At 42.1% G+C, this 24084-nt stretch overlaps 1 protein-coding gene and 1 non-coding gene across 5 annotated transcripts in view; one reads left to right on the top strand and one right to left on the bottom strand.

Annotated features, from left to right (window-relative positions):
* The window catches only part of GARNL3 (GTPase activating Rap/RanGAP domain like 3), a 161475-nt gene that overhangs the window by 60608 nt on the left and 76783 nt on the right, over positions 1 to 24084 (top strand). For all 4 annotated transcript variants that reach the window (XM_043917122.1, XM_043917119.1, XM_043917121.1 and 1 more), the window contains one exon: positions 15963 to 16037. In XM_043917122.1, coding sequence (XP_043773057.1) covers positions 15963 to 16037 — 75 coding nt within the window. The remainder of the gene's footprint in view (positions 1 to 15962; positions 16038 to 24084) is intronic.
* On the bottom strand, positions 9345 to 9451 carry LOC122704107. Its single transcript, XR_006343737.1, has one exon. It is a non-coding gene; the product is annotated as a U6 spliceosomal RNA (small nuclear RNA).

The raw sequence follows: 24084 nt of genomic DNA, 5'->3' as shown, positions 1-24084 counted from the left end.
GTTTCTTAGCCCAAAGGAGATGGGGAAGAGAAAAATAAATTGCCATCCAGCTTTCTGTGATAACCACAGATTTGTTCTGTTTCAGCCAGCAAAGTCAGTGACCAAATAGGTTTCCCAGTTCTTCTCCACTGGCCATAGAATAGGTAGAAAATGTCCTGATATTCTGGCCATAGGTTGGAAAATCAGTCTCAGACTCATGAATTGTCATATTTTGTGCGGAATCTTCCCAAATATTTTACTGGGAATTTGAGTATCAGAGACTGCTAGTCAGATATTATTTTAATGAAGAAGCCAGGATGGATGGATATACTTCGAGATGAAAGGTTAAAGGAGAATACTCGTCCTGACTTACCTCAGATTTCTCAATAGAATAGGTGGAAAAGTCACTGCTTAGAAGAAAATGTGTTTCCGGAGTGATAACCTGTTGATTGAGAAGTCAGGGCCAAGATGGGAGATATAATGGGAAGTAAAAAAGGAATGGATAAAAGAACTGGAGAGTGGTAGTGAGGATCTAGCCATGGTCAAGCAGCATGAGCCTGTCATAGCCTTAGCCATATGGAAATTTGTTTCTTTGAACACAGAAGGGGAGAATGAGAGTTTACTTAGTAGGGGGTGATTGAGAGCTGGGATTTGACTCAGGGGTTTGTAAATGCAGTGTTGGCGTGATTAACCACAGATCCCCAGCTAGCATGTATACCCAAAGGAGCCAGAGTGGGTTCTACGTCAGGTACTATGATGACAACACTCTACTAGTGTGGGTGAGAATGGGTTTGGGGTCTTGGGAATGGATGACAAAATCATGAAGTCAAGTGAGGTCATTAGATTTGAGAAAGCAGAAGGGTGTGAGCTCAAAGACATCAGAGAGATCACTGTGATGGATGTGGAGTTTGCTGAGGATGGTGGCCAGAGATGTGGATGATAAGTCTGAGCCCAGATCCAGGACCATGCTGGTTCTTCAGCCAACGTTTATCATCCTAATTGGAGACTCTTCTAACCAATTTGGGTACTCTGACATGTACCCTGGTGCTCAGCACTCCAGCCACCCAGCCTCCCAAGTCTTTTCCCCACGCCTTTGAACGGGCAGAATGGGATGAAGGAAAGAGTGGGAGGAAGAGAACATCCTCTCTGACCTCTCCCTGCAGGCAGTGGAAGTGACCGAGAGTCCCCAGGAGAAGGGATCCAGTCAGGGGATGGCTCCTTCCACCCATGTTCAGGCGTTATCTCCCCACCTTTTTTTGATGCAAACATTTTGAATCTCTGTCTTCCCTTCTGAGCATTTCTAAGTCAGGTCTGTGTGTCTGTGTGTGTGTCTGTGTGTGTGTGTGTGTGCATGTCTTATTTGCATATGCAAATGGTCTGCTTGTCCAGTATTGGTAGTTTTTAAAATCTGCTTATGTTGGAAATTGTTTCTTAAAGGTCCTATACATCTTCTAGAATAAATTGCATTATAGTGGGACTTCCCTGGTGGTCCAGTAGTTAAGACTGCTCTCCCAATGCAGGGGGCCCAGTTCTATGCCTGACCAGGGAGCTAGATCACACATGCCGCAACTAGGAGTTTGCATGCCAAAACTGAAAAGATCCCAAATGCCACAGCTAAAACCCGTCACAGCCTAGAAAATAAATAAGTAAATATTTTAAAAATAAATAAATAAATTGCATGATAGCAACGAAACCTTCAGCTCCCCCAGGCAGAGTTATCTCTGCAGCATCTGACCTCCCCCTGTGCCCGGTACTTTCTTCTGTACTGTGGCATTTAACCAGGTTGTGTGTGATGTATCTGTTTACTTGTGTGTGTCTGTCTCTCCCACTAGGCTCTATGCTCCTGTAGGGCACAGATCATGTTGCATTTGTCTTTATAAATTCAGCAGTTAGTACAGGCCTGGGGAAATAGGTTCTCAATAATGCTGGAAGAGCGACAAACATTTAAACAGACTTTCCAAGAGTTTAAATGCAGCATTGAAATGTTTTAATCATACTAGCAATAATCAGGGCCTTTTGTATTAATCATTACCATACTGTTATTAAAATACATGTTGTTCATAATAAAAGCTATATATGACAAACCCACAGCAAGCATTACCCTCAATGGTGAAAAATTGAAAGCATTTCCTCTGAAATCAGGAACAAGACAAGGGTGCCCACTCTCACCACTACTATTCAACATAGTTTTGGAAGTTTTGGCCACAGCAATCAGAGCAGAAAAAGAAGTAAAAGAAATCCAGATAGGAAAAGAAGAAGTGAAACTCTCGCTGTTTGCAGATGACATGATCCTCTACATAGAAAACCCTAAAGACTCTACCAGAAAATTACTAGAGCTAATCAACAAATATAGTAAAGTTGCAGGATATAAAATTAACACGCAGAAATTCCTTGCATTCCTATACACTAACAATGAGAAAACAGAAAGAGAAATTAAGGAAACAATACCATTCACGATTGCAACAAAAAGAATAAAATACTTAGGAGTATATCTACCTAAAGAAACAAAAGACCTATACATAGAAAACTATAAAACACTGATGAAAGACATCAAAGAGGACACAAACAGATGGAGAAACATACCGTGTTCATGGATTGGAAGAATCAATATTGTCAAAATGGCTATACTACCCAAAGCAATCTATAGATTCAATGCAATCCCTATCAAGCTACCAACGGTATTTTTCACAGAACTAGAACAAATAATTTCACAATTTGTATGGAAATACAAAAAACCTCGAATAGCCAAAGTAATCTTGAGAAAGAAGAATGGAACTGGAGGAATCAACCTGCCTGACTTCAGACTCTACTACAAAGCCACAGTCATCAAGACAGTATGGTACTGGCACAAAGACAGAAATATAGATCAATGGAACAGAATAGAAAGCCCAGAGATAAATCCACGAACCTATGGACACCTTATCTTCAACAAAGGAGGCAAGAATATACAATGGAAAAAAGACAACCTCTTTAACAAGTGGTGCTGGGAAAACTGGTCAACCACTTGTAAAAGAATGAAACTAGAACACTTTCTAACACCATACACAAAAATAAACTCAAAATGGATTAAAGATCTAAATGTAAGACCAGAAACTATAAAACTCCTAGAGGAGAACATAGGCAAAACACTCTCCGACATAAATCACAGCAGGAACCTCTATGGCCCACCTCCCAGAATATTGGAAATAAAAGCAAAAATAAACAAATGGGACCTAATTAAACTTAAAAGCTTTTGCACAACAAAGGAAAATATAAGCAAGGTGAAAAGACAGCCCTCAGATTGGGAGAAAATAATAGCAAACGAAGCAACAGACAAAGGATTAATCTCAAAAATATACAAGCAACTCCTGAAGCTCAATTCCAGAAAAATAAATGACCCAATCAAAAAATGGGCCAAAGAACTAAACAGACATTTCTCCAAAGAAGACATACAGATGGCTAACAAACACTTGAAAAGGTGCTCAACATCACTCATATTCAGAGAAATGCAAATCAAAACCACAATGAGGTACCATTACATGCCAGTTAGGATGGCTGCCATCCAAAAGTCTACAAGCAATAAATGCTGGAGAGGGTGTGGAGAAAAGGGAACCCTCTTACACTGTTGGTGGGAATGCAAACTAGTACAGCCACTATGGAGAACAGTGTGGAGATTTCTTAAAAAACTGGAAATAGAACTGCCATATGACCCAGCAATCCCACTTCTGGGCATACACACCGAGGAAACCAGACCTGAAAGAGACACGTGCACCCCAATGTTCATCGCAGCACTGTTTATAATAGCCAGGACATGGAAGCAACCTAGATGCCCATCAGCAGACGAATGGATAAGGAAGCTGTGGTACATATACACCATGGAATATTACTCAGCTGTTAAAAAGAATTCATTTGAATCAGTTCTAATGAGATGGATGAAACTGGAGCCCATTATACAGAGTGAAGTAAGCCAGAAAGATAAAGAACATTACAGCATACTAACACATATATATGGAATTTAGAAAGATGGTAATGATAACCCTATATGCAAAACAGAAAAAGAGACACAGAAGTACAGAACAGACTTTTGGACTCTGTGGGAGAAGGCGAGGGTGGGATGTTTCAAGAGAACAGCATGTATATTATCTATAGTGAAACAGATCACCAGCCCAGGTGGGATGCATGAGACAAGTACACGGGCCTGGTGCACTGGGAAGACCCAGAGGAATCGGGTGGAGAGGGAGGTGGGAGGGGGGATCGGGATGGGGAATAAGTGTAAATCTATGGCTGATTCATATCAATGTATGACAAAACGCACTGCAATTTTGTGAAGTAATTAGCCTCCAACTAATAAAAATAAATGAAAAAGAAAATACATATTGTTATAACGTGATTGAACATGTCCTATGTCCAGACACTATTCTAGGATCATTCCATGTTTTATATTATTGAATTCTCTCCCCAGACCTAGAAGTAGCTACAGTCATTGTCTTCATTTTATTTTATTTTTTGTCCTCATTTTAGAAATAAGGAAAATGAAATTTAGAGAGGAAAAATCAAGTGATTTGCCCAAGGTCGCACAGCTAGTAAGTGTGGAACTGAACCTGATAAATTGAGCGCTAAAACACACACTGGTAACCACTCATTTCAAAGAAAGGAGTTGGGGATGGGAGATAGAAATCTGATATCTTATTTTTAAAGATGTAACTTACATAAATGTTAAAAGATATCTCCCTAGATTAAAATACTGTTTCTGTGACTTATATATACCTGAATGTCATGTACCCAATGCGTGATAAGCAGAAATCACAGGGAATCCTAGCACTTCTGTAGGTGTGGAAACAGACACCAGCCCAAAGAAACAAATCAATTCAGTGGAGAGGAGAAGAGCCTATGTTTCTGAAAACTTATGTATATGTATTAATTTAGGAAATATTTTCATCTAATTGCCTCTAAAATTAAGCTAATAATACTTTTATTTATAGTAGTTAATGAATACCACTTTATTCTTACTGTTTTTAATTTTTTATTTTATGTTAGTTTGTTGAATCATAGAGACGGTTATAAATGCTTGGAGATTACTTTTTTCCAGAAATAAAACATCTAAGACACTAAACACTGTTTAGTGTTCAATGAATCAGTTTGGCTGAGATTGGAACAAAGCCTCTACTGCAGATGCTAAATGACATGAATTTCCACCATTTTTAGTGTACTCAACTAACTGAAGGTGATTCAGCCTGAGAAACTGAATTGATCTTGGTCCCCCAGAGTTGCATCAAGGTCTAGCATGTCACACAGTCCTGTCGATTAGAACTTTCCATGACTGTGGAAATTTGTCATTTGCTCTGTCCAGTGTAGCCACCACCTGGGGCTACTGAACACTTGAAATATGGACAGTGCCACAGAGGAACTGAGTGGTTTTTACTTTATCTTAATTAATTTAAAATTAGACCTAAATGGGGCTAGCAGTCCCAGTACTGGCCAGTGCAGGATCTCTAAAGGAATCCCTTGTAGGGCTGGGCAGATCCTAACTGATGATTTGATTTGCTTTTTCCCTTTTCTCTCTCAGGCTCAGTGCTCCCCACTGAGCCTTTGGTGTATGTGGTGTATGACCAGATTAGAGACGTTAGACAAAATAAAGTAAAATAACATAAAGAGCTTGTCTTTTCTTCTTAACATTACTGATGTTGAATATTTGTTAAGGGACTTAAGTGGTTAAGTTAACTTTGTTAACTTAAGTGGTTAAGATGTCGCCTTCCAATGCAGGGGGTGAGAGTTCAATCCCTGGTCAGGGAGCTATGACTCCACGTCTTGTGGCCAAAAAAAAAACCCATCAACAAACAAACAAACCAAAACAAAAACAGTACTGTAAAAAATTCAAAAAAATTGTCCATTGTTAAAAAAAATACATATATATGTATGTTAATACGTTTCCCTGAACTTGTGCACCAAACAAATAGAAAAGAACTCTGCTATTTGCTTCTTCTCTAGGGAAACTGCATTACTGTGAATGAGGGTATGGCTGGCAGGTGAGGACAGGACCCTTCCCCTCCTCAAAGACCCTCTGAGCCAGGGCTGCCTGTCTGGGGCAGTGGTCTGACAACCTCTTCAGTTCTATAGTTACTAGTATATTCCGGTTTCTTTCTCTTTTTCAAATAATCTTCATTATGTATATTTTCCTAGAAATTTTCCATTTCACTGAAGTTTTTGGTAGTATTTGCATAGTCTCATATGGTGTTCTCTCACATCTTTAAAAAAAATCTCTTTTCTTTTTAGCAATTATATTTTCTTTATTATCACTCCATATATTTGTGTTCTTCTTTGCTTTTTATTTATTTTTTTATTTTATTGAAACATAGTTGATGTACATTATTGTGTTAGTTTCAGGTGTACAGCCAAGTGATTTAGTTATGTGTATTCAGTTCAGTCGCTCAGTTGTGTCCAACTCTTTGTGACTCCATAGACTGCAGCACGCCAGGCCTCCTTATCCATCACCAGATCCCAGAGTTTACGCAAACTTATGTTCATTGAGTTGGTGATGCCATCCAACCATCTCATCCTCTGTCATCCCCTTCTCCTCCTGCCTTCAATCTTTCCCAGCATCAGGGTCTTTTCCAATGAGTCAGTTCTTCACATCAGGAGGCCAAAGTATTGTAGTTTCAGCTTCAGGATCAGTCCTTCCAATGAATATTCAGGACTGATTTCCTTTAGGATTGACTGGTTGGATCTCCTTGCAATCCAAGGGACTCTCAAGAGTCTTCTCCAACATCACAATTCGAAAGCATCAGTTCTTCGGCACTCAGCTTTCTTTATAGTCCAACTCTCACATCCATACATGACTACTGGAAAAACCATAGCTTTGACTAGATGGACCTTTGTTGATAAAGTAATGTCTCTGCTTTTTAATATGCTGTCTAGGTTGATCATAGCTTTTCTTCCAAGGAGCAAGCATCTTTTAATTTCATGGCTGCAGTCACCATCTGCAGTAATTTTGGAGCTCCCAAAAATAAAGTCTCTCTCTGTTTCCATTGTTTCCCCATCTATTTGCCATGAAGTGATGGGACCAGATGCCATGATCTTAGTTTTCTGAATGTTAAGTTTTAAGCCAACTTTTTCACTCTTCTCTTTCACTATCATCAAGAAGTTCTTTAGTTCTTCACTTTCTGCCATAAGGGTGGTATCATCTGCACATCTGAGGTTTTTTATATTTCTCCCAGCAATCTTGATTCCAGCTTGTGATTCATCCAGCCTGGCATTTTGCCTAGTGTACTCTGCATATAAGTTAAATAAGCATGGTGACAATATATAGCGTTGACGTACTCCTTTCCTGATTTGGAGTCAGTCTGTTGTTCCATGTCCAGTTCTAATTGTTGCTTCTTAACCTGCATACAAATTTCTCAGGAGGCAGGTCAGGTGGTCTAGTATTCCCATCTCTTTGAGAATTTTCCAGTTTGTTATGATCCACACAGTCAAAGGCTTTGGCAAAGTCAGTAAAGCAGTAGATGTTTTTCCAGAACTCTCTTGCTTTTTCAGTAATCTGATGGATGTTGGCAATTTGATCTCTGGTTCCTCTGCCTTTTTAAAATCCAGCTTGAACATCTGGAAGTTCACAGTTCACATACTGTTGAAGCCTGGCTTGGAGAATTTTGAGCATTACTTTGCTAGCATGTGAGATGAGTTCAATTGTGCGGTAGTTTGAGCATTCTTTGGTGTTGCCTATCTTTGGGATTGGAGTGAAAACTGACCTTTTCCAGTCCTGTGGCCACTGCTGAGTTTTCCAGATTTTCTGGCATATTGAGTGCAGCACTTTCAGAGCATCACCTTTTAGGATTTGAAATAGCTCAACTGGAATTCCATCACCTCCACTAGCTTTGTAGTGATGCTTCCTAAGGCCCACTTGACTTTGCATTCTAAGATGTCTGGCTCTAGGTGAGTGATCACACCATCATGGTTATCTGGGTCATGAAGATCTTTTTTGTACAGTTCTTCTGTGTATTCTTGCCACCTCTTCTTAATATCTTCTGCTGTTAGGTCCATACCATTTCAGTCCTTTATTGTGCTCATCTTTACATGAAATATTCCCTTGATATTTCTAAATTTTCTTGAAGAGATCTCTATCTAGTCTTTCCCATTCTGTTGTTTTCATCTATTTCGTTGCATTGATCGCTGAGGAAGGCTTTCTTATCTCTCCTTGCTATTCTTTGGAACTCTTCATTCAAATGGGAATGTCTTTCCTTTTCTCCTTTGCTTTTACCTTCTCCTTTTTTCTCAGCTATTTGTAAGGCCTCGTCAGACAACCATTTTGCCTTTTTGCATTTCTTTTTCTTGGGGATGGAATTCATCATTGCCTCCTGTACAATGTCACGAACCTCTGTCCATAGTTCATCAGGCATTCTGTCTATCAGATCTAATCCCTGAAATCTATTTGTCACTTCCACTGTATAATCATAAGGGATTTGATTTAGGTCATACCTGAATGGTCTAGTGGTTTTCCCTACTTTATTCGATTTGGCAATTTGGCAATAAGGAGTTCATGGTCTGAGCCACAGTCAGCTCCCAGTCTTGTTTTTGCTGACTGTATAGAGCTTCTCCATCTTTGGCTGCAAAGAATATAATCAGTCTGATTTCTGTATTGACCATTTGTTGATATCCATGTGTAGAGTCATCTCTTGTGTTATTGGAAGAGGGTGTTTGCTATGACCAGTGTGTTCTCTTGGCAAAACTCTGTTAGCCTTTGACCTGCTTCATTTTGTACTCCAAGGCCAAATTTGCCTGTTACTCAAGGTATCTCTTGACTTCCTACTTTTGCATTCCAGTCCCCTATAACAAAGAGGACATCTTTTTTGGGTGTTAGTTCTAGAAGATCTTGTAGGTCTTCATAGAATTGTTCAACTTCAGCTTCTTCAGCATTACTGGTCAGGGCATAGACTTGGATTACTGTGATATTGAATGGTTTGCCTTGGCAACGAACAGAGATCACTCTGTCGTTTTTGAGATTGTATCCAAGTACTGCATTTTGGACTCTTTTGTTAACTCTGATGGCTACTCCATTTCTTCTAAGGGATTCTTGCCCACAGTAGTAGATATAATGGTCATCTGAGTTAAATGCACGCATTCCAGTCCATTTTAGTCCACTGATTCCTAAAATGTCAATGTTCATTCTTGCCGTCTCCTGTTTGACTTCTTCCTATTTGCCTTGATTCATAGACCTAACATTTTTGTACATATATATTTACATATATATGTATATATATATTTTCAGATTATTTTCCATTATAGATTATTATAAGATGTTGAATATAGTTCCCTGTGCTGTACAGTAAGTCTTTGTTGTTTTTCTGTTTTATGTACAGTAGTGTGTATCTGTTAATCCCAAAGTCTTAATTTATAAAGATATGGGATGCTTCACAAATTTGCATGTCATCCTTACTCAGGGGCCATGCTAATCTTCTCTGTACTGCTCCAAGTTTAGTATATGTGCTCCCAAAGTGAGCACTCTTTGCTTTTCAGGATCAGGCTTCCTGGCCATCTCTTGGATGTGTTTATTGATTCTACTGTCTTTCTAAATCTATAATTTCTGCTCTGATTTTTTATTGATTCCTTGCCCCTGTTTTCCCTGGGTGTATCTCATTGTTCTTTTTGTATCTTCTAGAAGTTAATGCTTTAGTTCATTGTTTTTATTCTTTCTTGTTTAATAATGAAATCATTTAGAAATAAGAATTTTCCTGTGAATATAACATCTCTCCCATTATCTATTTTGATAGGTACTGTTCTTATTGTTGATATGTGGATAGTGTCCAATCTTAGTTTTCCTACTTAGCCCAAGAGTTTTTTCAGATGTATGTTTTAAAATTCCCTTTTTGTATCCTTTGACACTAATTTCTTATTTAGTTGCACTGTACTACAAAATCATCTGTACAGTTTCTATTGTTGAATTTATTCATGCTTGTTTTCTATCCAGTATTTGGATAGAATACTGGATAGAAGTTTTTATAGCTTTAATAGATGCCCTTAAAAGGTATGTATTTTCTGTTTGTACCTTGATAAATTCTGTATTATGTCTACTAAATCATGCTTATTCATTTTATTGTTTGATTTCTCTGTAATTTCTTACTAGTTTTGCTTTGACCTATCAGAGAAAAATATACTAAATCCCCTATTATAATTATACTTTTAGAAACTCCATCTATTTATAATAGTTTTGTCTTAGAATGAGTGTCTATAATTATTATATTTTGGGAGTGAGTAGATCTCTTTACCCATGTACCATTACTTTTAAAATTTGATATTTTTCTCCTAAGTTCTACCTTCTGATTTTATTATTCTCTCACCATTTTCCCCCCAACTTACCATGAATACTTATTATGCCTTTCTTTTTCATGATTTATTGTATTATTGATTTATTGTCTTATTGTATTTATTGTATTGTTTTATTTTGTTACTTCTCACAGCTAATTGGGTTTCGTTTGTATTCCCAACCCTTGAGTCTTTTTTCCTTTACCTAGAGAGAGTAACCCATTGATATTTATTGTAGTGTCTGTGCTGTTCTCTCTAATGACCTCTAGGAGTAGTTCCAGTCTCCTTGTTATCCACTTCCTCATTTTACCCCTCTACCTCATGCCATCCTTCAGGAGTGCAGGTCTGGATTGATCCAATAAAAAACATCTCACTGGTCACTGAACTCCTGGTCTGCAAAGCACTTGCAAAGGTCAGAGCATGCTTGGGAATGTCCTTTTTTGGACCTTTCTCCCAAAGAATAACAAAGAGCCAGCTATATTCCTGTGTGTGGAGACTGACCAGCCCCCTCCTCTCTGCTGGCCTTGGAGGGTGAGACCTCGGACTGCCTGCCCTCTGCTTTGTTTCTGACCCTGTCAGGCTGTTCTGCAGCAAATAAAGGCATTCTCTGGTTGTGGTCTAGCTCACTAGTAGGGGACCTTACCAGAGAGTAGTTGGTCTAAGGAATGATTTAGTTAGTCTTGGGTTGTCTACCCAAAGACCATCTGAATAACACCTGGGTCCATTATTCCTTGCATTTTCCTCCCAGGTATGTTCTCTGTGCTTTTGCTAATCATTTTTCTCTGTTTATCTCAAACCGATATTCTAATTTACTTTTGGGGGGCATTTTCTTCTCGGTATCTAATTTTGAATTCATTGTGGTCCCTGTGAGATGTGGTTTCCATTTCCAAATTCAGAAACTGTGCTTTACATCTGAAAGCTGATCACAGATCATTTCACATTCATAGATCAAGTATCCTCCCAAATTATTACAATTAGCAATGGCCTCAAATTTCCTTTGCTTTTTGTAGTAAATATATTTTCTAGAATATGTGCTCATATACCTCAGATCAGTTTCCACATTTTAAATTATGGACTTGTCATAGGTTTAATTATTTTTTTCTTTGTTGTTCCTTGCTGGTTTAGAATGTCAAAATGCAGTTAAAAACAAGCGCATTTCTCTGTCACATCCAGCCAAGCATTTTAAGTTGTCAGATGCCTCTGCCCCACATAGTCAGGCTTGGAATGAACCCTCTGTCTTCAGTGTGGGCTTGGAGGTCTCTCTGGTTTCACCGTTGAGGTCTAACCATGGAGAGGGAAAGAGCACATGGCAGGGAGCACCCCCTCTGTAAAGGGCCGGGATTCATGCATGCCTCTGAGACTTTGACCCTCCTACAAGTGGGGTGATGAAATCAAATGGCCACCTTGAGGGAAGTGTAGTCTAGCTGTGTGTCTGGCTATGATTCCATTACTGTGGAAGATGATGAGAATGGATTTTGGTGGCAGCCAGAACTCAGCACCACGTGGAGAGACTCAGAGAAGGCTTCTTGGTTGTGCAGTATTGGACATTTAGATGGGTTCTGGTAGACGTTGTGTCATTGCCAAGTCCAATCTCCTTCCAACAAATGGAAGAGTTTATAGATTTTTAAGTTTTAATTGGCCGGATCAGAGGCTCATGAGGAATAATAGAAGGATAACTACTGAGGGAAACAGCTTCTCTGTCATATTAAAAGGATTTTTTTCCCCCTGCAGTATTATTTTTTTCAACCTCTCATTCACTGGAGCGCTGTTCCCTTTCAGGCCAGCTGCTGGACCAGTCCCCACCTGCACCAGCCTCCACGGCACCCTCGGCTTTTTTGACCCAGCTGCCCGAGCCCACTGTGAGGTGGGGAGTGGGTGGCAGGCAGGGGAGCTCTGGGACTGCTATTCCATGTGCCAGCAAGGGTCACTTCCCCAGTGGGACTGGAAGGTCGCCTTCCCACCTGCTGCCCGAACACCCGCCCACACAGCAGATAGGCCTTGGCAGTGTGAGCCTAGCAGTGTCAGTCTGACCTGCCGGGTTGGACAGTTACTACTCAGGCTGCCTTTCCCTTGCACCATGGTGATTTGGTCTGTCCTTCACCTTGATCTTTCTTTCAAGACAGACCGGGTAGAATCTCTGAAATCACTTATGTGAGTAATGAACTTTCTTTGGTTTCCAGGACTGGAGGTGATCTTGCACCCAGTCTTCTAGCCCTTTGGTCATTTCCATAGGATTTGGCATTCATCTATTGATGGATTTCCTGTGTAATAAATATTTAGTATCAGTACTATGTCAGGCAATGAGCATAGCTCTGGGAATACAGTGGTGAGAAAACAGTCTTCCTGAGTTTCTCAGAGGGAGTGAGGAGAGACAGGCATGAATCTGGTAGTGGCACAAAAGAACATCAACCAGGACCCTGAGCACCCCTCTGAGCCTTGCTGGGGGCCTTTTTGCAGGCATTGAAGTCAGGGAAGGGGTCTGAGAAGTGGGGACTGTGGTGGAATTGAATGATGAGGCATTCATGAGGGAAAGGTGGGAGAGGACCTTCTAAGTGAGGGGTTCCCATACATGTTCATCCTCTGGTGGGAAGGAAGGGGCTGCCAGGATGGAGCTGGGATCACGAGGCAATTGGATTTGTAGATGCCAAAATCCCTGCTCTTTGGTGTGAAGCGTGGTTTGGAGAAAAGTGATGGTAGGGAGTATTCAGGCCAGTTAGGAGGTGGTTGCAGTCACCCAGGGGAGAGATGACAGCAAGCTTATGGAGATGGTTGGTGGTAGGGAGAGTGATGTTAGATGGAGGCGGAAGTTCAGGGTCTTCAAGAATTTGTGATGATTGTTCAGAGGGAGCTGAATTCTTTCTAACCATCAAATCATTAAATATTTCCTCCCTTTCTTCTTCTTGAGCCTTTCAATCAAGATGAGCAAGAAGCTTCTTGTTCTAATCTCAGCCAAGGAAAAGGTCATCATAGCCTGTGCCTGGCAGTGTCTGGAATATAGTCCACCACTCTTTACATTTATTATGCAAATGAATGAGTGAATCAGTGATTGACCATCAGCCCTTCTCCCAAGCTTCTGAGTCCCTGATGAGAATTGCTGCTAGAGTGAGGAGTATGTTTACCAACCTCTAAGGCAAGGATGTGTGCGTCACCCTCTCTCTTTATACACCAATGGCAGACATTAGTAATTGATTGTGGCTCTCTTCTCTTGCCAAGGCTTCCCTTGTGGCTCAGCTGGTAAAGAATCCACACACAGTGCAGGAGACCTGTGTTCGAGAAGATCCCCTGGAGAAGGGAAAGGCTACCCACTCCAGTATTCTGGCCTGGAGAATTCTATGGACTGTATAGTCCATGGGGTCTCAAAGAGTTGGACACGACTGAGCGACTTTCACTTTCTCTTGCCAAATCCAAATGTGACCTCAGAATGTACAGAAAGCTGTTAAGCTCACTTCCTGTTTATTACAGCAGCCAAGGGGACAGACACATGAGACAGAGCCCAGAGAGCTCCAAATGCAGGCCTTCCAGCTGTCCTCTCCCATGGGGTCATGGTCAGCATCCTTGCCTCCTGGCAACCGTGTGTGATGTACACGTGGAGTGGTGACAACCAGGGAAGCCCATCTCAGTCTTGGTGTCCAGAGGTAGATCTGATACCAAGAGACCCAAAGCCCCCACCATACTCTCCCGTGTGGCTCAATAGTCGCCAGGGAAAGAGACACTCATGTAGGACATCCCCAGGGCTTAGAGATCACCTGCCAGGAGCCGAGAATAAAGGTCAGAACAAAGGTATCACTCTCTTTTATTAAAAAAAAAAGTATTTATTTATCTGGCTATGTTGGGTGTTAGCTGCAGTACATGGGATCTGCATTGCAGCATGCGGAATCTTTCGTCGTGGCGCATGGGCTTCTCTGTCTGGTTTTGGTCCTTGGATTCCTGGGTTTGCAGATCTGTAGTTTGCAGCACCTGGGCTTAGCTGCCCCGCGGCACATGGGATCTTAGTTCCCCAAACAGGGATCAGACCGGAGTCTTCTGCATTGGAAGGTGGATTCTTAACCACTGGACCACCAGGGAAACCCCCAGACCTCTCTCTGGGCAAATTAAATTCTTTACTACAAAGCCTCTATTGCCCATTTTCAGTTTATCAACAGTGTAATGATCAGATGACATCAAAGCTAAACATATATATAAACCTTCTTCGTGTTTGTTTTTAAAGTTATTTTGCAGGATATAGGTTAGGTATAAAAACTGTACCTTATTATGGACATTCCATGGAGGATGGTTAAGTAGGGTAGAGGTCAGAACAGGCTTCTGAAATCTGACTGCCTGTGTTCACATTGCCTGCCTACCACAGACTAAATGTAATCTTGCCCAATTATTTTAACCTTCCTCTGCCTCAGCTTCCTCACTCATAAATGAGACTAATGACAGAATCTACTTTGTGTTGTTTTATGACTCAAATATTAAGGCCAGAGGAATATATGGTACATAGAAGCTCTCAGTAAATATTATATTCTATTATTTTTGTATTTATCATGGGAAAAGTTTACTAGTCATTTTCAAACAGGTTTCCTTGAAAATAAGTGAAACTTTTCCACGTATTTTCACACCTTCATGTCTCTTAAACACAAGTTAGAACATGAGATAATCATTCTTAAGAAACCTTGTATCTTTTCACTGAGTGAGTCTTGCATTAGAGTGGTGAGAAGTGCCCCACTGGGCAAGCATGTTCTAATGGGTCTGGGATATGGAAATCTTTGGAAGATCTTTGCTGCAAATTTGTGGGCAGATTTAAAAAGTTGAAAAAAAGACATGTCATTCTCCCAAGTTGCTACTGAGAAATTCAGTCAATTTAGGAGAAAGTAAGTTAAATCTTGAGTCAGTGATTTGAGGACTGATGCCCAAGGCCTGATTTCCTCTTAACTCGTGGGCTTCCCCGATGACTCAGTGGTAAAGAATCTGCCTGCAACGCAGGAGACACAGGAGATGCAGGTTTTAGCCTTGGTTGGGGAAAATCCCCTGGAGGAGGGCATGGCAACCCACTCCAGTATTCTTGCCTGAAGAAAATCCCATGGACTGAGGAGTCTGGCGGGATACAGTCCCTGGGGTCGCAAAGAGTCGGACAGGACTGAAGTGACTGAACACAAGCATGTCTCTTTCTGGCTTTGAGCTCCTTGAATGAAGACTATTTGCAAGAATCACATTGCTGGAGCTAAAATACAGTCTGCCTGCCTTGGAAAGGGCTAATTGGCCTTTTGGAAACTGAAATTGAGTGAAGCACAAGAGCTGTCTGTGATGTTGGAGCCTTGAGTTTCTGCCAGCCATTCATTGTTTTTTAGGCTTTCCTGTGAAGACAGATGAACTTGAGACTTGGTTTTCGGTTTTGCCATCTGTGAGCTGCACTTGTCCGCCTGTGACGCTTATTAAGGTTGATTTTCAAGGAGCGTCCCTTCAGTGCTTTTCCATGTTGGAATATGTTCAAATTTAGATTTGATGCTCTTACTGTCCACTCTTGTGGGCTAGGTATTCCCCACTGTTCATCTTCCTAAAGACTGTGGGGCCACCTGTATGAGAACGTGACTGACAGCTTCCAAGAGACCATCAGTTTCCAGGTTGGGCCCTCCAGCTCTTGCTGGATCTGATTTACTTCTAGGCAGATACAGACAGATGGAAGGGGCATTGCAAACAGCTTCCTAACTGAGTCCTCTTTTGTTCCTCAGCTTATTTCCAGTGATGCTGATGGAGCCATCCAAAGGGCTGGAAGGTTTCGAGTGGAAAACGGCTCTTCAGATGAGGTAAGGAGGTCTGTACATCACCAAGCACCTGAGATACAGCCGTAAGCAGCCTGTGATCCTCATTTCCGCAGAAGACCTGCCTGAAGGGAGCCCGGGAAGGGTCAGTAGGTCTCTTCAGAGCTTTGCTGGAAGGGAAAGTACCATCGTTCTTTATATGGAAGGTACTATTAACAGGGTGAGGGTACCCTTTGAAAGATCTGTAATAAATCCAGGGAGACACAGGAAGATGGTCTGCCAGAATGGGGCCAAAGGCAAATTCACATCATCTTTGTGAATGGTCCCCAGAACCCCAGCTCTTCCCCTTTCCTGGACTGGTCAGCTTGGCACTACCATGTGAGCAATATTGAGGTCCAGAAGAGAGAGGCAGAAATGACTGTGATTATGAAATGTCATCTTTACTCAGAGAGGACAGCAGGGAAGGAGACTATCCCTGTCTGCCACCGCCTGGGCCCTAGCCCTCTTCCTGGGCTCTGCTGGTCATCCGTGTGTAGGCCACAGGGCCTTGCCTCACTGGCCTTTCTCTATTAAAACTCCCATTGCCGAACTCCCCTGGTGGTCCAGTAAAGAATCCACCTGCCAGTGCTGGAGACCTGGGTTCCATCCCTGGCCTGGGAAGATCCCACATGCCTAGGAGCAACTAAAACCGTGTGCCGCAACTACTTGAGACCGCCTGTGCTCCACAAAAGAGAAGCCACTTCAATGAGAAGCCTGTGCACGGTCATGAAGAGTGGCCCTTGCTTGCCACAACTAGAGAAAGCCTGCATTCAGCAACAAAGACCCAGCACAGCCATAAATAAATAAACCTTCCACTGTCCGCTCCATCCCTAAGTGCCTACCCAAAGAACTGCAGAGTGCTAAGCCCCCCAGCTTTCTCTTCTTTGCTGCCTCTCTGAGAGGTAGCCCACTGCAGTGCTTCAGCAGCCCCAGCTTTGGCATCAGGCAGGCCTGGGTTCACATGCCAGCTCCCCCGTCTCCTACTTGTGTGACCCTAGGCAAGTAACCAGCCTTTCTGAAGCCCAGATTCTTCATCTGGGAGAAGGAAACAGTCTTGGGATTGTTGAGAGGATTCCGCGAGCTGAGCTTGTAAAGCCGTTAGCACTCTGCCCAGCATGCAGTGAGAGTTCAGTGAGTGAGAGCTGTAACAGTAATCATGGTTGTTGTCGATCCCATAAACAGTGCTGGGTGGCCAGCCTTGCCCTCCTGACGGCCTCCTTAATCATGTTCTTGGTGATGGGCTATGAATTTAACTTGAAAGTCACAGCATTCAGGAAGTTGTTGCTCATCTTCAACTCTGCCTTATCTTAGCAAAGCCCTTCACCCGGACGTGGTACCTTGCCTTTGCTGGGAGGCAGAAGGGGTAGTCCCCACTTGTACTGAACCCCCAAGTAGCTGCCCACATACTTCTTGTCCAGAATGATGTCAGTTGACCTGCAGAGAAGAAAGAACTCCCAGGGAAATTTGCTTCTGAAGCTTGAAAACATCCTTCCCCCGGTGGTCCTGTTCATGAGACAAGACAGTCCTATCTTCACAGAGTCAAGCCACCATGGGTGTCCCAGGAGCTAAGTCGGGATAAGAAGCATCAAGTGCTCTTTATTCAGTGCTCAGAAATCTAGCAGCCACCACACTGAGTATCTACTTGGAGAACTTAAGTCCCAGAAACCCCAGAGGTCGCTATACCACAGCACATCTTTCTGCTTCCAGCATTTTACAGAACTTCAGCCCAGCCTGAAATGAACAAACTGCACTGGCTTGCCCCATCCGACATAAATACATCTTTGGCCCCTGCCAAGACCAGTGTCTAGAGGAAATCTATACCTCCCCAGAAAGATCTAAATGGAGCCTTCGTGTGATCCTAAGATCGCCACATACTTTGGTTATCAAACACTCCTCACCTGGCCCTGTCTCTTGGCCATGCCTCACACCAGAGGACAAGGTCAGGGACTGGAACTCATCTATGGTGGATCATGGGCAGCAGTAGTTCTAGAGTCAGGCTGCTTGGGTTCAAATCCTGCCCCATAATCCACCAGTAGTGCAGCCTTGGGTGGTTCACTTAACGTCCTTGAAACCATTTGGTGGAGTTACTGATCTAATAAATCCTTGTCGTCTGTTTTGTTTAAAACATAGTCCTGTCTCGGATTGCCTCTGTGGGAAATATGATACCAAGCCTCAGCTGTTGTCTTTTGTTTCCACCAAAGCCATGAGCACGAGTACTCTGTTGGAGCCCCTTGGCTGGTTTTATATGACCACAAGCCAGCCTTCCTGTAATTTGCACCTCCATCTTGTATCACCTGAGTGGTTTAAAAGTCTCAAGCTGGTCTTCAGTTAAAAGCGCTGGACAGTGCTAGCACCCTGCCTGATAAAATATCATGGAGGAACCTGAGACTCAGAGGGAAACAAACCTGCAGGCTCTGAGTTTGTTAAAGCAGTTAGTGCTTTAAAAGGCTCAATACAGCTGTCTGAAGTTTTTCAAACCGGTGAACAAATTACAAAGCAATTTCACTATTGAGTCATTTTTCCTCTTATTATAACAATTTAAGAGTTCTCGATACAGTATGGGTAATAGGCCTTTATCAGATATATGATTTGCCAAAATTTCCTCTCATTCTGGAAGTTGTCTTTTCACTTTCTTGATTGTATCCTTTGAAACGTAAAAGTGTCTTAATTTGATAACATGTAGTTCATCTATTTTTTGTATTGCTTGTGCTTTTCGTGTTGTATCTAAGAAACCATTGCCTATTCTAAGGGTTTTTTTTTTTTTTTTTTTGTTACTTTTTGTAGTTTGCTCTTCCCTTCAGTTAATATCAAATTTGTTTTTTATTTTTTAAAACATAGTATAATGGTTTTATCATCTATGGCTGATAATTCCCATATGTGAGGTTTTTTGGTAACCCTCTGTCTGTTAGATTTTTCTCCTGGCATACACCTGACTCATGGTGTACTATTTTTCTTTGTGCTTGGCTGCCTGATTGTGTGCTGTTTGTTGTTCTTGAAGATGACTTTTTAGGAATAATGGAAGGCATAGGATGAGTTGCCCCTTGGTAGAGCATGTGATACTGCAATTTAATAATAAGAAATATATCATTTGGTCCTTGAACTTCTTCCTGGCACAGAACTCCTAAAACCCTTGGGATTTTCTAGTGAGAGTGATCATGATGTCTTTAGGAAAGCCCCTAAGTTTTCTAAAGATGGGGTCTGGTCACTAGAGGAACCAGCCACGTGATTAGAGGGTTAGAACTTTCAGTCCAACCCCAACCTTCTGGGAAGGAGAGGGGCTGGAGATTGAGTTGAATCACCAATGACTAATAATTTAATCAATTGTGCCTATGTGACGCAGCCTCCATAAAACCCCAAAAGGACAGGGTTTGGAGAGCTTGTGGATGCATGAACACATGGAGATTCCAGAAGAGCTGCACGCTCAGAGAGTGTGGACGCTCCACACCTGCCCCACATCCACATACCTTGTCCTGTGCATCTCTTCCATCTGGTGGCTCCTGAGTTATGTTCTTTTATAATAAACCAGCAATCTAGGTAGTAAAGTGTTTCTCTGAGGTCTGTGCTCTAGCAAATTAATCAAATCCAAGGGGAGAGTCATCAGAACCTTAAACCTACAGCCAGTTAATCAGAAGCACAGATGACAATCAGGATCTGCAATTTGCATCTGAAGTTGCAGATAACAGAAGCAGTCTTGTGGGACTGATCCCTTAACCTGCGGGATCCGACCCTATCTCTAGGCAGACAGTGTCAGAATTGAGTTGAATTACAACTGGTAAAGAATCCGCCTACAATGCGGGAGACCTGGGTTCAATCCCTGGGTTGAGAAGATCCCCTGGAGAAGGGAAAGGCTACCCACTCAAGTATTCTGGCCTGGAGAATTCCATGGACTGTACAGTCCAGGGGTTCGCAAAGAATTGGACATGACTGAGAAACTTTCACTTTCACTAAGCACCCAGGCCATGTGGGGAAAAACCACATATTAGAATCGCTCTCAGAATCAGAGGAAGGATTTGCTTTTGCTTTTGCCAGACACCTTGAAACTAAATTCCCAGCTCAAGACTTTTAAGCCACCCAAGTAATATAGGATGGAGCTGCAGGTTTACATGAAGGTTGGCTTGTGGTCTCAGCACCTCAGGGACACTACACTCAGCACGGTGGCAGCCTTCCTTGAAGTCTTTGGGAAAGAAGTGGTCCTTTCTGGTTCACCTTTTTTTTTTTAATGGTTCTTTTTTAAAAATATGTATTTGCTTATTTGGCTGTGTCCCCTAAGATTTGCTCTCCACTGCTGTCAACTCCATCACAGACTCTTGGCAGATCAGCACAGACCGTGGACCATACCTTCTAGCTCCAGAGTTCATCTAGGCCCATCCCCCACCCAAGGCATGAATCCCTGAGACCACTTTGCAAACAGTCAGCTCATCCGTCCCTGCCTGAATATATACCATCTCCCGGAATGGAAACTTGATCTCTCCTTGACAGGTTTTTGTTCTCTCTGGATGCCAGCCAGTTCCGACACCAACTGAGTTGAGTCTCCTACAGCTCAGTTCAGTTCAGTACAGTTCAGTTCAGCTAGCATCAGACTCCATGGGTTTCAGGCTCAGTTCCACCAGCTGCCCTCACTTCAGACACCGGTGTCAAGTATTGGGTCCCTACACATCCATCTGACTTGGTTATTAAGTCAGAGGTTCCCATAACCCCCGTCCTCATGTTCAGTAATTCACTGAAGTGACTCTCGGAACTCAGGAAAGCACTTTACTTACCGTCCCCATTCACTAGAAAGGATACAACTCGGGAACAGCCAAACAGGAGAGATTCAGAGGGCAGGGGATGGGGGTGGGGAACAGAGCTCCTGTCCCTCTTTGGGTCCACCATCGTCCCAGCACCTTGATGTCATCACCAGCCCGGAAACTCACTTAGGTGTGGTTGATTAAATCGTTGGCCGTTGTTGATTAACTTGATCTCCAGCCCCTCTCCCCTCCCCAAAGGTTGCAGGGTAGGGCTGAAAGTTCCAAGTTTCTCATCAAGCTTGGTCTTTCGAGCTGCCAGCCCCATCCTGAAGCTAGCTGGGGGCCCACCAAGAGTTGTCTCATTTGGACAAAAGATGCCCCTGTCACCTTTATTACTCAGGAAATTCCAAGGACTTTAGGAGCTCTGTGCCAGGAACCAAAGACCAAATATATATTTCCCATCATACCACAACTCTAAAGTTCATTCCATTTTTCGGCGTCTCTCATTGCTAGAAAGTTCTTTCTATTGAACAGCATCCATCCGTCTATATTTTCCACTCAGAGTTTCTATTTATGATTTCTGGAGCCTATAGTGTAAGGCTGAGCCTTCTTCCACATGACAGGCTTTCCAGCATTCCAGGACATCTGCTGTTTTTCTCCTAAGACATGGACTCAGTTCCACTTATCATCACCCTTGACACATGTGAAGAGCATGTTAATGGATCTTTTAGGTGGAAGTGCTCAGGAATGAACAGCTAGCTCCGGGCTCGCCCCACACCACCACGGAGGCCGACTCCTCCTCTTCCTTGCTATGCACATGCTCCTCTTTTCATGACGCCTGAGGACTCGTTAGGCACCTACAGTATACTACCCCCACCCATACCCCTACCCCAGTCTTTCCCATGTGTGCTGTTATTTCTCTGTGAGGCAACTTCATGGTGCAGTGGAGACGTATTGTAGTCAAACAAACCTGGGTTCAGACCTCAGCTCCACCACTTAGCAGATAAGGATTGAAGGTTGCTGAGCCTCCATCTCCTACTGGATTAAAAAAAAGAGAGAATTGCTACTTTATAGCACCTGGCCTTCTCCACCATGTACTTGTGAAATTTGTGTTTGTACCTAAGTGTAGGATTTTATAGTTGTCCAGGCTGAATTTAATCTTATTCATGTGTCCCATAATTGCTAATTGTCAAGTTTTTTTTTTTTTTGACATCTTGATCTGTCATCTGTTAGCCAATAGGCTAACCCCCCCCGAGAATCTTATATTGCCTTCAGATGTGCTTATCCTGCCATCTGCGTACTCATTCAGGTTATTAATTAAAATGAGTTTGACCCTCGGGTAGATCACTGGAGACCTCCCTTACAGCTCACTTGTGTGTAGCAATTAGTATATGATGAAGCAGGGGGACAGTCTTTCAGCTTTGTATAGATATCTTCCTTAGCACAGGGATGGTTCTCTTACACACTTCTGTTGTTTTAGTCGCTAAGTTGTGTCAGACTCTTTTGGGACCCCGTGGATTGTAGCTTACCAGGCTCCTTTGTCCATGGGATTACAAACTGTTGGGGGACATGTAAATGAGTACAATCCTTTGGGAAGGCAATTAGTAATTATTAAAGACACATATACTGAAACTTCCCTGGTGGTCCAGTGATTAAAACTCTGCACTGCCAATGCAGTGGGTGTGAATTTGATCCCTGGTTGGGGAATTGGGATCCCACATGCCACGCAGCATGGCCAAAATATAAAAGAAAAAAAAAAGAAAAAATTCATATGCCATTTGGTCAGAAGTTCTACTGCTAGGATGTGCATTGAAGCATTGTTTTCAAATAGGAAAAAAAAAAATAATAACCAGGAAACAACCTGAGTTTCCATCAGTAGCGGAATGATTTTGAAAATCATGATACATTTATGAAATGGAATGCTTAGTAGCTGTTAGAATGAGGTAGCGGTAAATGTAATACTGTAGGAAAATGTTTACCATACAGCACTAGACTTAAAAGCAAGCTCCAGAATGGTTCGTTTGATATCATCCCATTTCCTTTAAAACAAACAAAAAAGATAAACATGCTTGCCAATATGCAAGAAAATTTCCAAAGGAACATCTTAGAATTTAATAGTAATTGCTTCTGGAGTAGAAATGGGAGGTCAGGGAAGAAGTTAGAGGACCTTAACTTTCTACTTTAGGCCCTTTTATGTTTACATAGTTTTTACATCTATACTCAATTGAAGTGTTTAATTTTTTTAAAAAGCTATGTAGTCGTTTAAAAGAACAAGGTAGACTGTAGGTACTGATAGGAATCTTTCTAAGATTTTTTCTTAGTGAAAAAAGTTTCAGTGTAGTAGCTACAATACTGTCCCATTTATGAAAGCAGATTATGTGTGTCCATGTACATAAGTATGTATGTGAATGTGTGCACATATGTATAAACACATTTTTGTAAATGCATAAAAGGACCTGAGACTATCCGAACCAATCTGATTACACAGTTATTATAGGGAAAGAAAGTAGATTAGGACATGGGGGGTGGGAGAGAGAAATGATTTTAATTTCATGTGATTTCGCTTTCTTCAACCAGCTTATATTTATATTTGCAAGTCAACATTTTTTAGTTTATTATTTTAAAGGTTCATCTTTTATTGCCAGTGTTCTTTTGCAATTTAGCCTAGAAAGTGAGGGAAAGTCAGCTTTAAAACATTCGCTCATTAATTAAACTCACTCTAGAAAGGACTCTGAAAAATGACAGGCATCATATGAAACTATGGCTCTCATTTGTAGTTGGAGTGCTTGTGTTATGTGGACTCCCTCAGTTCAGTTCAGTCACTCGGTCATGTCCGACTCTTTGCAGCCCCATGAAATGCAGCATGCCAGGCCTCCCTGTCCATCACCGACTCCCCGAGTCCACCCAAACCCATGTCCATTGAGTCGGTGATGCCATCCAACCATCTCATCCTCTGTAGTCCCCTTCTCCTCCTGCCTTCAATCTTTCCAACATCAGGGTCTTTTCCAATGAGTCAGCTCTTCGCATCAGGTGGCCAAAGTATTGGAGTTTCAGCTTCAACATCAGTCCATCCAATGAAAACCCAGGACTGATGATCTCCTTTAGGATGGACTGGTTGGATCTCCTTGTAGTCCAAGGGACTCTTAAGAGTCTTCTCCTACACCACAGTTCAAAAGCATCAATCCTTCAGCACTGAGCTTTCTTTATAGTCCAACTCTCACATCCATACATGACCACTGGAAAAAACATAGCCTTGACTAGACGGACCTTTGTTGGCAAAGTAATGTCTCTGCTTTTTTTTTTTTTGTTTTTTGTCTCTGCTTTTT

The sequence above is a fragment of the Cervus elaphus genome, chromosome 11 (assembly GCF_910594005.1).
Source record: "Cervus elaphus chromosome 11, mCerEla1.1, whole genome shotgun sequence".
NCBI classification, from domain to species: domain Eukaryota; kingdom Metazoa; phylum Chordata; class Mammalia; order Artiodactyla; family Cervidae; genus Cervus; species Cervus elaphus.
This window is presented reverse-complemented; position numbering and strand designations above follow the sequence as displayed.